This window comes from Diceros bicornis, chromosome 6, assembly GCF_020826845.1.
Source record: "Diceros bicornis minor isolate mBicDic1 chromosome 6, mDicBic1.mat.cur, whole genome shotgun sequence".
In the NCBI taxonomy this organism is placed as follows: domain Eukaryota; kingdom Metazoa; phylum Chordata; class Mammalia; order Perissodactyla; family Rhinocerotidae; genus Diceros; species Diceros bicornis.
This window is the reverse complement of record NC_080745.1, coordinates 51579734-51593192: the sequence shown is the minus strand read 5'-3', so window position 1 is coordinate 51593192 and position 13459 is coordinate 51579734. Positions and strand designations below refer to the sequence as shown.

General features: G+C 35.4%; 1 protein-coding gene across 3 annotated transcripts in view; it reads left to right on the top strand.

Annotated features, from left to right (window-relative positions):
• PRKG1 (protein kinase cGMP-dependent 1) overlaps positions 1–12557 on the top strand; it is a 1198754-nt gene extending 1186197 nt beyond the window's left edge. For all 3 annotated transcript variants that reach the window (XM_058543436.1, XM_058543435.1, XM_058543437.1), the window contains 4 exons: positions 8312–8434; positions 8519–8581; positions 9850–9916; positions 12187–12557. In XM_058543436.1, the coding sequence (XP_058399419.1) occupies positions 8312–8434; positions 8519–8581; positions 9850–9916; positions 12187–12285 (352 nt within the window). In that variant the 3' untranslated portion in view covers positions 12286–12557. The remainder of the gene's footprint in view (positions 1–8311; positions 8435–8518; positions 8582–9849; positions 9917–12186) is intronic.
• The last annotated feature ends 902 nt before the right edge of the window (positions 12558–13459 follow it).

Here is a 13459-nt window from a genome sequence, read left to right as displayed (position 1 = left end):
AAGGAGAGAATCTTAAAAGCAGCAAGAAAAGAAACAACTTGTTATATAAAAGGGAACCCCCCTCCATAAGGCTATCAGAGATTTTTCAGCAGAGAATTTGCAGGCCAGATGGTAGTGATATGATACATTCAAAATGTTGAAAGAACAAACTTCTAACCAAGAATACTCTACCTGGAAAAGTTATCATTCCAAATTGAAGGAGAGATAAAGAGTTTTCCAGACAAGCAAAAGCTAAAGGAGTTCATCACCACTAAATCAGGCTTATAAGAAATGTTAAAGCGACTTCTTTAAGCTGAAAAGAAAGGGCACTAATTAGTAACAAGAAAACATATGAAAGTATAAGTTCCACAGGTAAAGGTAAATATGTAGTAAAGGTAGTAGATTAATCACTTGTAAAGCTAGTATGAAGGTTAAAAGACAAAAGTAGTAAAAGTAACTATGACTACAATAATTAGTTAAGGGATACACAAGATAAAAAGATGTAAAATGTGACATCAAAAACATAAAATGTAGGGGGGAAGTAAAAATGTAGAGCTTTAGAATGGGTTCAAACTTAAGTTATCAACTTTAAATAAACTGTTGTTACAAATATAAGTTGTTATATATAAGCCTTATGATAACCACAAAGCAAAAACCTATAATGGATACAAATATAAAGAGAAAGGCATCTAAGCATACCACTAAAACTATAAAAGAAGAGAGCAAGAGAAGAAGAAAGGAATAGAGAGGAACTACAAAACAGAAAACAATTAACAAAATGGCAACAAGTACATAACTATCAGTAATTAATCTAATTGTAAATGGACTAAATTATCCAATCAAAAGACATAGAGTAGCTGAAGGGATTAAAAAAGACAAGATTCATCAGTGTACTGCCTACAAGAGACTCACTTCAGATATAAGGACACACACAGACTGAAAGTGAAGGGATGGACAAAGATATTCCATGGAAATGGAAACCAGAAGAAAGCTGGGGTAGCTATACTTATATAGGAAAAAATATACTTTAAGATGAAGACTATAATAGGAGACAAAGAAAGTCATTACATGATGATAAAGGGGTCAATCCAATAAGAGGATATAACATTTGTAAGTAATTATGCACCCAATATAGGAGCACCTAAATATATAAAGCAAATATCAACAGACCTAAAGAGAGAAATAGACAGCAATACAATAATAGTAGGGCACTTTAATACCCCATTTACATCAATGGATAGATCATTCAGGCAGAAAATTAATAAGGAAACATCAGCCTTAAATGACACATTAGACCAGATGAATTTAACAGGTATATACAGAACATTCCATCCAAAAGCAACAGAATACACATTCTTCTCAAGTGCACATGGCACATTCTCCAGGATAGATCATATGTTAGGACACAAACAAGTCTTAATAAATTTAAGAAGATTTAAGTCATATCAAGCATTTTTTCTGACCACAATGGTTTGAAAAGAGAAATCAATTACAAGAAAACCAGAAAATTCACAAATACATAGAGATTAAACAACATGGTACTGAACAAACAATGGGTCAAAGAAGAAATCAAAAGAGAAATCAAAAAATATCTTGAGACAAATGAAAATGGAAATATAACATACCAAAACTTATGGGATACAGCAAAAGCAGTTCTAAGAGGGAAGTTCATAGTGATAAATGCTCACATCAAGAAACAAGAAATATTTCAAATACACAACCTAGCTTAACACCTCAAAGAACTAAGAGAAGAAGAACAAACAAAGCCCAAAGTTAGTAGAAGGAAGGAAATAACCAAGGTGAGAGTGGAAATAAATGAAATAGAGACTAAAAAGACAATAGAAAAGATCAATGAAACCAAGAGCTGGTTCTTTGCAAAAATAAACAAAGACAAACCTTTAGCTGGACTCACCAAGAAAAAAAAAGAGGACTCAAATAAATAAAATCAGAAATGAAAGAGCAGACGTTACAACTGATACCACATAAATACAAAGGATTATAAGAGACTACTATGAACAATTATATGTCAACAAAGTGGACAACCTAGAAGAAATGGATAAATTCCTAGAAACATGCAACCTACCAAGACTGAATCATGAAGAAATAAAAAATATGAACATACCAATTACTAGTAAGGAGATTCAATCAGTAATCAAAAATCTCCCAACAAACAAAAGTCCAGGACCAGATGGCCTCATTGGTGAATATTCAAAGAAGAATTAATATCAATCCTTCTCAAACTCTTCCAAAAAGTAGAAGAGGAAGGAACACTTCTAAACTCACTTGAGGGAGGCCAGCATTACCCTGATACCAAAATCAGACAAGGATGCCCACAAAAAAAGAAAATTATAGGCCAATATCCCTGATGACCATAGATGCAAAAATCCTCAATAAAATATTAGCAAACCAAATTCAACAATACATTAAAAGGATCATACATCATGATCAAGTGGGATTTAGTCCAGGGATGCAAGGATGGTTCAACATCTGCAAATCAATGTGATACACCACATTATCAAAAGGAAAGATAAAAATCATATGACCTTCTCAATAGATACAGAAAAAAGCATTTGACAAAATTCAGCATCCATTTATAATAAACACTTTAAACAGAGTGGGTTTAGAGAGAATATACTTCACCATAATAAAGGCTATATATGACAAGTCCACAGCTAACATCATACTCAATGGTGAAAAGCTGAAAGCTATTTTTCTAAAATCAAGAACAAGACAAGGATGCCCACTCTCACTACTTTTATGCAACATAGTATTGGAAGTCCCAGCTAGAACAATTAGGCAAGAAAAAGAAATAAAAGCCATCCATATTGGAAAAGAAGTAAAACTATCATTACTTGCAGATGATATTATATATAGAAAACCCTAAAGACTCCACCAAACACTGTCAGGACTAATCAACAAATTCAGTGAAGTTGTATGATACAAAATCAATACACAAAAATCTGTTGCATTTCTATACACTAATAATGGACTATGAGAAAGAGAAATTAACAATCCCATTTACAATTACATCAAAAAGAATAAAATACCTAGGAATAAATTTAACCAAGGAGGTGAAAGACCTGTACATGGAAAACTATGGGATATTGATGAAAGAAATTGAAAAAGATGGAAATAAATGGAAAGCTATTCCATGCTCATGGATTGGAAGTATTGTTAACATGTCCATAATACCCAAAGCAATCTACAGATTCAATGCAATCCCTATCAAAATTACAATGGTATTTTTCACAGAAATAGAACAAACAATTCTAAAATTTGTATGAAACCACAAAAGACTCTAAATAGCCAAAGCAGTCTTGAGAAAGAAGAACAAAGGTGGAGGCATCATGCTCCCTGATTTCAAACTATATACAAAGCTATAGTATTCAAAACAATATAAAAACAGACACAGATCAATGGTGATTATTTTTTGGATTTGACAACAAAAGCAAAGGCAACAAAAATAGAAATAACCAAGTGGGGCTACATCAACCTAAAAAGCTTCTGCACAGCAAAGGAAACCATCAATAAAATGAAAAGGCAACTTATGAAATGGGAGAAAATATTTGCAAATCATATATCTGATAAGGGGCTAATATCCAAAATATACAAAGAACTTATACAACTCAATAGCAAAAAAACAAACAATCCGATTAAAAAGTGGGTAACGAATCTGAATAGATATTTTTCCAAAGAAGACATACAGATGGCCAACAGGTACATGAAAAGATGCTCAACATCACTAGTCATTGGGGAAATGCAAATCAAAACCACAATGAGATATCACCTCATACATGGTAGGATGGCTATTATCAAAAAGACAAGAAATAACAGGTGTTGGTGAGGATGTGAAGGAAAGGAATACTTGTGCACTGTTGGTGGGAATGTAAATTGGTGCAACCACTAGGGAAAACAGTATGGAGTTTCCTCAAAAAATTAAAAGTAGAACTACCATATGATCCTACATTCCACTTCTGGGTATCTGAAGAAAATAGAAACACTAATTTGAAAAGATATATGCACCCCCATGTTCATTGCAACTATAGTTAATAATACTGTATTGCGTATTTGAAAGTTGCTAAGAGAGTAGATCTTAAAAGTTTTCATCACAGGAAAAAAAATTTGTAACTATGTATGGTGATGGATGTTAACTAGACTTATTGTGATCGTTTCACAATACAGACGGTCCCTGACTTATGATTGTTCGACTTACAATTTTTTGATTATACAATGGCGCAAAGGCAATATGCATTCAGTAGAAACCGTACTTTGAATTTTGAATTTTGATCTTTTCTCGGCCTAGTGATATGTGGTAAGATACTCTCTTGTGATGCTGGGCAGCGGCAGGGAGCCACAGCTCCTGGTCAGCCACGTGATCACCAGGGTGAACAACTGATACACTTACAACCATTCTGTACTCAGACAACCATTCGGTTTGTCACTTTTAGTGTTGTATTCAATATATTACGTGAGATATTCAACACTTTAGTATAAAACAGGCTTTGTGTTAGATGATTTTGCCCAACTGTAGGATAATGTAAGTATTCTGAGCACATATAAGGTAGGCTAGGCTAAGCTATTGATATTTAGTAGGTTAGGTGTGTTAAATGCATTTTTGACTTATGATATTTTCAACTTACGATGGGTTTATTGGGATGTAACTCCATCATAAAGTCGAGGAAGATCTGTATATACAAATATTGAACCATTACATTGTACCCCTGAAACTAAAATAATGTTATATGTCAATTATATGAATAAATAAATAAGCAAGCAAGCTTAGCAACCATTTCAAGAAATAAAAAGAGAGAATGACTTCCAGTCAAAGATAGCAGAGTAAAAACATCTTTACTCTATTTTCCTCCTACTTAATGGCAAGGGGTGGGGGTACGGGATGGTCAGAAAACATAGGATAATCTTTAGCTACAATGAAAGTTTCACCAACCACACATACTAAACACTGTGGAGTGTGGAACATGACTAGGAATGATACTGACAAACCTTGGACCACAAGCATGACCCCACAGTGATATGGTCTTGAATATCATATCTAATGACATTTTTTTTTTTTTGTGAGGAAGATCAGCCCTGAGCTAACATCCATGCTAATCCTCCTCTTTTTGCTGAGGAAGACTGGCTCTGAGCTAATATCTATTGCCAATCCTCCTCCTTTTTTGTTTTCCCCAAAGCCCCAGTAGATAGTTATATGTCATCGTTGCAAATCCTTCTAGTTGCTGTACATGGGACGCGGCCTCAGCATGGCCGGAGAAACAGTGCGTCGGTGCGCGTCCGGGATCCGAACCCAGGCCGACAGTAGTGGAACGCGCACACTTAACCGCTAAGCCATGGGGCCGGCCCTCTAATGACTTTTGATTTGAATAAAATTTAAAAGTATCAATTGGCCTTAGAAAAGCAAGAAATGTTCATGTAGAGATTTAGTTAAGCACCACAGAGTGGTAGAGGAACTGAGGTGAAGGGAATCTCAAAAAGATATACCAACTCTGCCTTTTAAGGCCCAGAACCTTGGCCAATCAAGTGAAAGGGAGCGAAAAAAAAGGGAGAGCAGCAGTGATTGCAAGACTTCAGAGGGCGTGGTAGGCCTTTGCTATGAGCCACATGTCTTCTTGAATATCAAAAATTGAGGGTAAATGAAATAAATGATCTGGTGAGAGATTTTATAAGGCAAAAAATCCTAGTGAAGGATGCTGAATTTCCTACTTGCTCCCTTTCTTTCAACCTTCCTTATTCTGTTCTTCAGGGTAGCTAGCCCCATTTAAGGATGAGGAGTAATCAGAAAGGGCCCAGTAGGAGCCAGTACCTACCCCAAGCCCCTTCTACACATACGAATTCCTTCCTTAGTGGTTTTGTTCAAGGATCCATGGGGCCCCACCTGACTCAGGAAAAGATGAACTCATGTCAAGTTTCAAGTGTAGACTCAATTCATCTATTCCAGTCACAAGGCATTCCCCTGGTGATTGCCATTGATTGGATTGGGCACACAATTTAAACTGGTCCAAGCCGACTTAAAGGAATAATTTCAATATATATTTGTGGAGGAAAATTCTCAGTGCCTATAGTAGGCACTCAAATAATTATTGAATGTATATAAGTCCCTATTTCCACTGGTAGTCATCTACAACCATAAGGGAAAACAGCCTTAGGATGAAGCCGACACTGAGTATGGTAGAATACAAACCTGGAAAGAACCTGTGTCATTGAGCCACTGATCCTACCAGATCTAGAGTTTGCCCTACCTCTGGACTGCCACTTATGCGAGATAAATGTCCTTATTCTTTTAATCAGTTTGAGTTGGTGTTTTCTGTTAATTTTAGCAGAAAGATGCATAAGTAAAAGGCAGCTAAATAACACACAGGAGAAATGAATCAAAGAAACATAGGAAGAGTTCAGACAAATGATTCTCTACAATTTCTTTGAGGCTATTGAAAGCATGATCTCTTTAAAAAGTAAATTTAAAGGTATTTGCAAGTGTTCATAGATGACAAGAGAAGTAAACTACTGGAGCTCAGGAACACTACAGAGCTGAAAGTCATATTATAAGCAACAGAAAATAAAATAATAGAAATTAAAAACCCAGCCAGGGAGATGGTACACAGATTTGAGAAAAATAATGGAAAAGAAAAAAGGATATAGAAATTATTACAGAAAGAGGATATAAGTCAAAGGAAATAGAAAAAACAATTATGTATATGAGGAGAATATTACAAATGGGATAGAAAAACATAATCAATTACATAATAGAAAATTCACGACATAAAGACTTGACTCAGTGTATCCTTTTGATCAGTAGTGACCACAGGGAAACAGATTCAGTCTAATAACACCACCATATGTCCTAGCGCAATTTCCTACTTTCAGGGATAAGGAATAGTCATAGGGGTATCTAAGCCACAAAAGCATGTCGTGTACGGTATTAAGAGTGAGGACGATTCGAGTTCGAGTTGGCTTCAACCTTCTCTATAGCACTTTTAATGCCAAAGGATAATATATCAAGAACTACATAGTTCTGAGGGAGAAAGAGTATAGCCCAAGTAACTTATACCACGTTATTCTTAAAATATAAAGACAACATATAAAGTGTGCACCTAACACTACTGTATGACCAAGTCAACTAAGAGATAAATTCAAATAAAGCTCTAAGGAGTAAAGAAACTGGTAAAAGGATTGGTGATGAGCTTTAAATCTAATTAATTAGAATTTAGATTAAATAATTTAATTTTGGTTATTGAACAGATTGTAAATGTTACAATCTTTGGCAATCTTTATACTAAAACCAACAAAAGTTAAAGTGGGAGGAAGAAGGCAGAAATAGCTATATGTATACTTATTTCTCATCATTCACAACAAAGATTCTTAAGTATTTTTTACAGTTGAAGTACGTTGTTAAAAAAAAGAAAACTTCAAATTCAAGGTTTTAAAACATGTTTTCTTAATTTAAGAGAAATCTTTCAGGAATTGATATTATTGGTGAAGAAGCACATATTTGAAATTTAGCATTTCTTTCAGTTAACTCCTCAAGTTAAAGTAAAATGAAATTGAATACTTTTTATTTTAAGAAGCGTGTATAGTATAATCGTGTCTGTCCATCTTCATAGAGAAATGTATGAAATTATATTTATCAAATGTTAATTATTATTAATATTTTGGGGTGTTGGGTAATTTTTACTTTCTTCTAATTTTATATGTTTTATATATTGCATGACCATGTTTGTTTTTTTTGTGTGTGTGAGGAAGATCAGCCCTGAGCTAATATCCATGACAATCCTCCTCTTTTTGCTGAGGAAGACCGGCTCTGAGCTAACATCTATTTCCAATCCTCCTCCTTTTTTTTTCTTTTTCTCCCCAAAGCCCCAATAGATAGTGGTATGTCATAGTTGCACATCCTTCTAGTTGCTGTATGTGGGACGCGGCCTCAGCATGGCCAGACAAGCAGTGCGTTGGTGCGGACCCGGGATCCGTACCCAGGCCGCCAGTAGCGGAGCGCGCACACTTAACCGCTAAGCCATGGGCCGGCCCCTGCATGACCATCTTGCACTGAACATGCATTGCTTGTGAAAACCGCAAAAGTCATCTTTAACAAATGATTTTTGTTGTCTTTCTAAACTAAAAACAAATGAGGGGAACAGCAGACCAACTTCACCCATTTATGCTAAGTGATTTACCTGGAAAAGTTTCTATACCGCTTTGCTATTAATCAAGTTTCATTCCATTATCACCACTAATAGAGCCCCAAATAAGAACTGATGTCATTTGTGGAGTTATAACAATTTGAAAATAAAAGTAATATCTCTTTTCATGTCTCTCATTCTTGCAGCCCGCCTTTCTCAGGCCCAGATCCTATGAAAACCTATAACATCATATTGAGGGGGATTGACATGATAGAATTTCCAAAGAAGATTGCCAAAAATGCTGCTAATTTAATTAAAAAACTATGCAGGTAAGCATTTCAACCACATTATTTTTGAAAGGATTATAATGTGAAAAAAATTAGATTCCTTAACAATTATTATTGTATTTTTAGGGACAATCCATCAGAAAGATTAGGGAATTTGAAAAACGGAGTGAAAGACATTCAAAAGCACAAGTAAGTGTTCTTTCCTTAAAACTTTAGGTTTGAGAGTTCAGAAAACCCGACAAGCATTTCCCCAGGTGTTGTTTTTTTAGTTAGTGGTTATATAATTGATACAATTAGCCTATGGGAACATCTAGGTAGACATGTAGACTAGTTAGTCTTTTTATTAAAGGCCTTTCTGGTTGTGTCTCTGGGACTTTATTTAGACACACCTGAGTCTGTGACAGTCTAAACCCCAGGTTCATTGAATTCAGTTTCTCCCATCTCACACTAACTAGCATTTTTCTTCTCTAGCACATAGAGGAAATACATATTTTTAATTCTGGGATTCTATTCTCTACCATAATATTAAAAACAAAAATCCTCCACCATCTCATGCCTCATTTCCTAGACTAAAACTAAAATATATTTTTCCAACCATTTCCTAATTAGATGATACGACATGGAGAAAAAATTACAGAGTGTAGTCTTTTTTTAAAATAATAGCAATATCTTAAATATTAGACCTTACCCATGTTGACTGGATGTTCTGAAGCTAAACTCAGACCAAATTGGTTTTTCTCTATTAGTCTGTTTCTGTAACACCCGCAGGAAATTTACGTCCCTACCAGAGGAACTTATTTACCGAAATACCTATGAATATCTAAAAGATCTGCTAAGAATTTGGTGTAAGCATTTGCTAATGGTGAAATCCTTCAAACATAAAAACAAAACAAAAACCAACCAACCAAGCAACAAAACCCTTCTTGTTATTTGGTTCTCATTTTCACAGAAATACACAAAATACCTTCATTCTATTGAAAAAGAAAAAAAGGAGGCAACTGGGATAGGTAGGGAACAATAGAGTGATGTAGAGAGGTTAATTAACCGAGGCTGCCCGCTGAATCTGTGGTAAAGATGGAAAGATAATTTTCTGTCCTGACTTTTTATGCCCTGATTCTACCTCCTTAAAATAAAATATCCTGTAAGGCACAAGGCCAAGCATATTATGACTTCTATTAAATTAAAATTGTACTGTAGGAACAAGGTCATGTGGACATTATGACTGAAATTACTTGAATAAAAAGGAGTTGCTTTCTAATTGGTATTTAAAGTTTTAAGAATTAAATTTTTTAAAATATACAATCCACGAAATAAGCCAATTAAAAAAATCTGCATTGTCACATTGAAAATGTTTGTCTAACTGCTTTCCATCAGTCACAGACATCAGGTATGTTGCAATGAGAAGATTTTAGCTGAGGTAAAATGCCTTTAACTACATATTTTTTTTCCTTTCCTAGGTGGTTTGAGGGCTTTAATTGGGAAGGCTTAAGAAAAGGCACCTTGACACCTCCAATAATACCAAGTGTAAGTAGACTTTGCAGCTTGTCATTGTGTGACACACATGAAGGTGTTTATGTCAGCATCAAAGATCTGTTATCTTTAGAGTTTTATCCTATGATCAGATTAAATAAACTATAGGAGAAGTACTAGATTAAAATAATGACATCTTCTAAAATCCAAGCTTAAAAACAGTGTTAAATATATACGGACGTAGACAGAAGAGTATAAAAAATCTCCAGCAATCAGTTCCTTTTTATCCCATACTATAAAAACTTTATATATCATTGTCCAAGAATAAGAATATATTAACAATTTTAATTTAGTCATATTCATAAATTATTACCAAAAATATGTATATTTTGAATTTCTGCACATATGTGTTTTCTCTGTGGAAGATACAATAAGTTCTTAACAATTTAGTGGGTACATGAGTATACTTGGCTGAGTTAGGACCAGTGTGCTATTGTTACCTTCTGTTTATGATTCCAGTTTACCCTGCACCCTGCTCTGTCCCTAAGAGTTCAACCCATGTGGGCCACATCAAAGCTTTCCCTTACCCTTTGGTTTCTGGCTAGGTTTGGTCAACAGTCCAGCAACCAGTTTCAATAGTTATCAATTCTTGGCCAATATTGTTTCCTTTAAGCCTCTATATAGTTCCACCTCCCTCGCCCCGATACTACTTTGAAGCACTTCCAGTCACGACTGTGTTCTTTTATCCTTTCATCAGGCTCTAAAAGAAAAAGATTCTCTTTTCTTAACTCTATTCTTAACACATTAGGGTTTTTTGGTAAATAGCCAGTGGACTGGGGCTGGCCCTGTGGTATAGAGGTTGGGTGAGTGCGCTCCGCTGCTGGCAGCCCGGGTTCAGATCCCAGGTGTGCACCAATACACCGCTTGTTGGGCCATGATGTGGCAGTGTCCTATATAAAGTGGAGGAAGACGGGCACGGATGTTAGCTCAGAGCCAGTCTTCCTCAGCAAAAAGAGGAGGATTGGCATGGATGTTAGCTCAGGGCTGATCTTCCTCACACACACACAAACACACTAAATAAATAAATAAATAAATTTTAAATAGCCAGTGGACTAAGTGTTTATAATAACTTCTAATACATTTCAATTGATTGCATTTATATTTTTGTTCAGTACTGCCTTTATCTAATAAAATACGCTGCATTTTAACGAAGGGGGAGAGGGGTGCTTTGTGGTCTCAAGTCTTTTAATTATATAATTCCTTTTTCTGGGAACTCAAAACTGCTCAAGACTGCTCTTTGTACAAAAACTCAAGACTGTTCTCTATAGACAAACATTTTCCCTACTTCTAAGATTTCCGTGCTAATGTTTACGTTTATTCACAAACAAAACAGAAATGTCATTACTGTGTCTCACATTACAGATGCTAATTGCATTCATGAAGTTTTGTTTTTAGAACAAGAATAGAATAAGAAACCTGGAGGGGTAAATATTAAGCCTAAATTATCCTAACCTAAATTTATCAGGGGGCTCCTTTTATGCAATAGTAATATTAAATGGGGGAGATGTTTATATTATTATGTGTTTACATATGTACATGTAAGTACATGGTTCTAAATATTATAGAATACGAGGGAAACTAAAGTGTGTTTCTTTACTACTTTTACTAATGCTCTACAGATTGGACTTTGCCCAGTAAATTTACACAAGTTTTACCTGAGTTTAGAAATGGCTTTTTACTATATTAAGAATAAACACACAAAATTCTTAAGATGGCCTACAAAGCTCTACATAACCTGACTCCTGCTTATTTCTCCTATTTCTCATTCCATTCCCCTCCTCTTTTATAGAGCAGCCAGCCACATTGGCCTCTTTTGGTTACTTCACAGCATGGAGCTCTCTCTGTCTCACCTCAGGACCTTTGCATGTACTATACCCTCTTTATTGAATTCATTGATTCTTAGGTTTAAAATAACACTTTTTCCAAGAGGCTTTCTATGATCACTCTTAAACTCTCAAGGCACCTTGTATTTTTTCTTCATAGCAGTAACCAAACTTTATATTCATCTACAGATTTTTGTGATTATTTGTTTTAATCACACAATTTATTCCATACTAGAATATATACTCCATGAAGGCAAGAACTGTGTCTATTTTTACCCACCACCATGAGTCCCCCTACAAAGCACAAAACCTGCTACCTAGTAGACACTCAAAAAATAGTCATTGATTAGGGAATGAATAAAAAATGCTTTTTAAAAACCTAGCTTGTAATTCTACTAAAAACTCAGAAAGCTTTTACTGTTCATTCTGTCTTGTTTGCAGGTTGCATCACCCACAGACACAAGCAATTTCGACAGTTTCCCTGAGGACAATGACGAACCACCACCTGATGACAACTCAGGTTGGGATATAGACTTCTAATGTATTTCTCTTACCTGCTTCTGCCTTGCTGAAGACAGCTTTTCCTGAGACACAGCTGCCAGCAAACCTGAGGGAAAGAGAGAAGATTCGTGCTCGGGGTCACCATGATGCCTTTGATCGATGCTGCTCCAGTAACTACAGTGGCATTAGGACTTATTGCTTAGATGACAATAGTGCTCTTTACATGTTTTCTGTTTGAACCTAAAAATAGCAGTTGACATGGTGGTCCTGAAGCAAAGCCTTTCACCAGTAAAGAGATGTTTTCTATTGTTGCGATGATCTTGCTTTGCTCTGATTATAATTTGAAAGACTGTAAGAAATACTTCAATCTAGTAAAAGAGTCTGTACCTTGCTAGAATGATCAAGAAGATCGAAAAATAATATATTGGGTACGATAGATTACTATGGTACAAAAACGGGGGTCTTCCCTTTCTTCAAGTGAGGGTTGTAGGATCTATGACTGCAAGCCGGTGTATATACCGTAAAAAGAGGACCACACATCTGTTGGTCACAGAGTTCGTGTCAAACCAGTGCTAGAAGTTTCATGATTTTATTTCCCAGCAGTGCTGATGACGAGACTGAATGTTCCCTTTTCTTTCTGACAGATTTTACAAATTGATATGATAAAAGCACAACTGCTAGGGGTTCTGCTGAGAACTCTCATAGCAGGTACATATGGGTTTTCACAGAGGATTGAGAAAAACAACATGCATGATATTTGTTTCTTTTTTATAAATTGGCATGACAGAGTGGGAAAAAAATCAATTCACAAACCATTTCATATTTTTAAAAATATTGTGCTTAAAGATGGTCCTGGAAATAAATGACTAGCAGCCAATTGGTTTTTATTTATTACCTAACACGCCCTCAAACTGAGGCTTAAAATATTCGCTTTTATAAAAATAAACCCTTGGGGTGGGGGTGGGACGAGGTGGAGAGGGATTAAGATCCATCCAAAAAAAAAAAACAACAACTATATAGGTGCTATGTATATCTTTCATCTGTAAATGTCAGTGTCTGAACAGACAACACAAATTCTAATCATTACTTGTGTAGCCAGAGACTCAAGCATTTTCACTAAATTTATCAAACCAAACTCCTGTCAGATTTCACTTACGACATAGTCTAGGGTTAAGGGAGAAAGGTGATTAAAAACTAGCTTCTTGTCTTAGGC